Consider the following 3,811-nt stretch of genomic DNA (forward strand, 5'->3'; position numbering starts at 1 on the left):
TAAAAGCCCTGGACGGTGTGGCTCAGTGATTAGAGAATTTGCCCTGTGCACCCACGGGTCCTGGGTTCGATCCCCGGTCAAGGGCACTTACCTGGGTTGCACGTTCCATCCCTGGCCCCAGCTGGGGTGCGTGTAAGAGGGAACCAAGGCATTTGTCTCACTCACCTCAGTGTTTCTCTCTCTCTTTCTGTCCCTCCCCATCTATTCCTCCTTTCCATTCTCTCTAAATATCAGTGGGAAAAATATCGTTGAGTGAGGACTAAAACAACAACAAAAAGACTTGAAAGAGTAAGACGTCACCCAGCCAGTATGGTTCAATGGTTGAGCATCGACCTATGAACCAGCTGGTCATGGTTCCATTGCCAGTTAGGACAAATGCCTGGGTCATGGGCTCGATCCACAGTAGGGGGCGTGCAGGAGGCAGCCGATCAATGATTCTCTCTCCTCACTGATGTTTCTCTCTCTCTCCCTCTCCTTTCCTCTCTGAAATCAATAAAAAATTCATTAAAAAATAGAGTAAGGCCTTGTTTTGGCCAGTGTGGCTCAGCTGGTTGAGCATTGTCTGATGTACCAAAAGGATGCTGGTTCAATTCCTGGTCAGGGCACATGTTCAGGTTGCAGGTTCCATCCCTGGTCGGAGTGAGTGCATGAGGCAATCAATCAATGTTTCTCTCTCCTTCTCTCCCTCTCTCAAAAATAAATAACAAAATATTTTTACAAAGAGTAAATTCTGAATTATTGTATAAGCTAACGTCATGAGCAGCAGACAGTTCCAAGTTCATACACTGGACGGTGGAATAGCTCATCACAAATTATCACCCTCGATGAACACATAGTCATTCCTCTGCAAGCTGCAATTCATTACTGCAGCTTCTCCGTGTCCAAATTAGTCCAAATAGGAAAGCTGACCCCCTGGTCATTTCCATTTTCCCACAATATACATGAGACCAGAGGTCAGCGTACATAAGCACATTAGGGTGTTGACTATCGCTAAGTCTGTGGACCTGCCAGGTGGGAAAAGTGGAAGGAATTAGCCTCAGAATTTAGGAGCACCATAAGCCGAGAGGAAGAAGGCCTGGGAAAGTCAGAACGAGAAAAATACTTACACACACTTCCAACATAAATACAACTTACGGGGAGTCTCCCCACTGCGCAGATTCAGATATAAGAGTTTCAATTCAGACAAATGACTCCCCAAAATGTTTCCTCCTCAAGTGTTGTTAACCAAACAGGAAATTGCTCATTCCCAGCACACCTAAGGCCTTTCGGCAGTGTGAACTCGCTGATGGTAACGAAGTTTGGAGCCATAGATAAAAGACTTCCCGCATTCACTGCACTTATAAGGCCTCTCACCAGTGTGAACTCTCTGGTGGTAACGAAACGTAGAACTGTAGATAAACGATTTCCCGCATTCGCCACACTTATAAGGTTTTTCACTCGTGTGAACTCGCTGGTGATAGCGGAGTTTGGAACTATATATAAAAGACTTCCCACACTCACTGCACTCGTAAGGCCGTTCGCCGGTGTGAACTCGCTGGTGATAGCGGAGTTTGGAACTATATATAAAAGACTTCCCACATTCGCTGCACTCGTACGGCCTTTCTCCTGTGTGAACTCGCTGATGATAACGGAGGGAGGCACCAGAGGAGAAAGACTTCCCACACTGGCTGCATTTGAAAGGCTTCTCTCTTGCGTGAACTCTCTGATGGTAACAGAAGATGTCACTACCGGCAAAAGATTTCCCAACTTCGCCGCACTCATAAGGCCTTTCTCCAGGATGAACCTTCCGGTGTTTTCCGAGGCTACTGCTTGTGGGAAACGACTTTCCACACTCGCTGCACTCGTAAGGCCGTTCCCCTGTGTGAACTCTCTTATGACAATGAAGGGCATAGATCCTGGTAAACGATTTCCCACATTCACTGCACTCAAAGGGCCTTTCTCCAGTGTGAACTCTCTGATGATAAAGGAGGCTACTTCGCCGGGTGAAAGATTTCCCACAGTCACTGCACTCATAGGGCTTTTCTCCCGAGTGAGTTTTCTGATGAGACTGGTAGGTCGATCGACAGATAAAGGACTTGCCACACTCGCTGCATTTATACGGCCTCGATCCTGTGTGAAGGCTGAGATGGTAACGAAGGCCGGAGCTCGTGGTGAAACATTTCCGGCACTCGCTGCACTCGTAAGGCCTCTTTCCCAGATGGCCTTGCTCATGATACCGCAGGGTGAAGCTGTTGGTGAAAGACTTGCCGCAGGTACCGCAGGCGTAAGGCTTTTCTCCTGTGTGAATTCTCTGGTGGCGAACAAGCTTCCACCTGTTATTAAAGGATTTCCCGCACTCGCCGCAGTCGTAAGACCTTTCTCCGGTGTGAACACTGTGATGGTAGCGGAGGGCCATCGGGGTGATGTAAGATTTCCCACAGTCACTGCACACGTAAGGTCTTTTCCCCGTGTGAGAGCTCTGATGATAACCGAGGCCCGCGATAGAGGTAAAGGATTTGGCGCAGTAGGTACACTTATAAGGCTTCTCACCGGTTTGAACTCTCTGATAGCGAATGAACGCTGAGCCACGACTAAAAGATTGCGCACACTCGCTGCACATGTAACTGTTCTCTCCGCTGTGCCGAACCCGGGGATAAATGGAGACAGGCTTGTGGCTGAAGGATTTTCCACATTTGCTGCACTTGGACTGCCTGGGACCTGGATGAATTTTTCGATGCTGACTGAGGGCTGAGCTTCCACGGGGAAATTTTCCGTTTTCGCCAGACACGTGAAAACCCTTTCCTGTGCGGACTCTGGGGTGCCTAACAAATGAGGATTTGTACCTGAACGGTTTTCCGCACTCACTGGACGCAAAACACGGTCTTGCCGTATGGACATTCTGGTCCTGAGCAAGCATGCGTTGGGGGTTGAAATCTTTCTTGCCTTCTCCAGAAGGGCCAAGGCTTATTCTGTTCTGTGGAGTTATACACGGGGTGACTTTGGTTTGCTCCTCCCTGGTTTGAGTGAGCTGTGGCTGCCGATGTCCCAAGCTGGGCAGGAAGTCCCTCTCAACCTGCTCAGAGGTCACGGTCTTCCCTGACAGGTGGGTGCTGCCGCTCGTCACGCATGAGGCCTTGTCCGCACGACTTCTGAAGGGCTCCTCTCCCATGTGCTGCTCTTCTGGCTGGTGACACTTTGCACTGAAATAAAACCGTTTTGTGCACGCCCCACACCTCAGCAATTTCTGGCTGTGCTGTGTCCCCTGCTGCTCAACCAAGTGGAAAATGTCCCTCAAGACCGGCCCGCAACTCTCGCAGGGGTGTCTCTTCTGGGAAGACGAGGTTGCCTGGGGATTCTTCCCCTGTGAGATTCCCACAGAAACCCTCTGTTCACGGGGTGCTTCCACATCGTCGGCTCCACAGCAGCAACCTGAACGCAAAGAAACGCCGGTGAGATACCTGTTGACTAAAGGGAGGGGAGAACCCCATCACACATACTCACGTGTCAGCCCTAGCCCGTTTGGCTCAGTGGATAGATCATCAGCCGGCGGACCGAAAGGTCCTGGGTTTGATTCCGGTCAAGGGCACACTCCTCAGTTGCAAGGTCCTCCCGGGCCCGAGCCATGGTCGGGGTGCATGCAGGGGGCCGCCAATTGATGTGTTTCTCTAGCATCAATACTTCTGTCTTTCCCTCTCTAAAAATCAATGGAGCCCTAACCGGTGTGGCTCGGTGGATAGAGCATCGGCCTGAGGATTAAAGGGTCCCAGGTTTGATTCCGGTCAAGGGCATGTACCTGGGTTGCGGGCACATCCCCAGTAGGGATGTGCAGGAG

At 50.4% G+C, this 3,811-nt stretch overlaps 1 protein-coding gene across 1 annotated transcript in view; it reads right to left on the minus strand.

The window, feature by feature from the left end:
- Positions 1-665: 665 nt before the first annotated feature.
- LOC102762281 (putative uncharacterized zinc finger protein 814) overlaps positions 666-3,811 on the minus strand; it is a 14,034-nt gene continuing 10,888 nt past the window's right edge. The window contains exon 3 of the mRNA XM_006770407.2: positions 666-3,408. Within this exon, the coding sequence (XP_006770470.2) occupies positions 1,256-3,408 (2,153 nt within the window). The 3' untranslated portion in view covers positions 666-1,255. The remainder of the gene's footprint in view (positions 3,409-3,811) is intronic.

This window comes from Myotis davidii, unplaced genomic scaffold (genome assembly GCF_000327345.1).
Source record: "Myotis davidii unplaced genomic scaffold, ASM32734v1 scaffold1205, whole genome shotgun sequence".
Classification (NCBI taxonomy): domain Eukaryota; kingdom Metazoa; phylum Chordata; class Mammalia; order Chiroptera; family Vespertilionidae; genus Myotis; species Myotis davidii.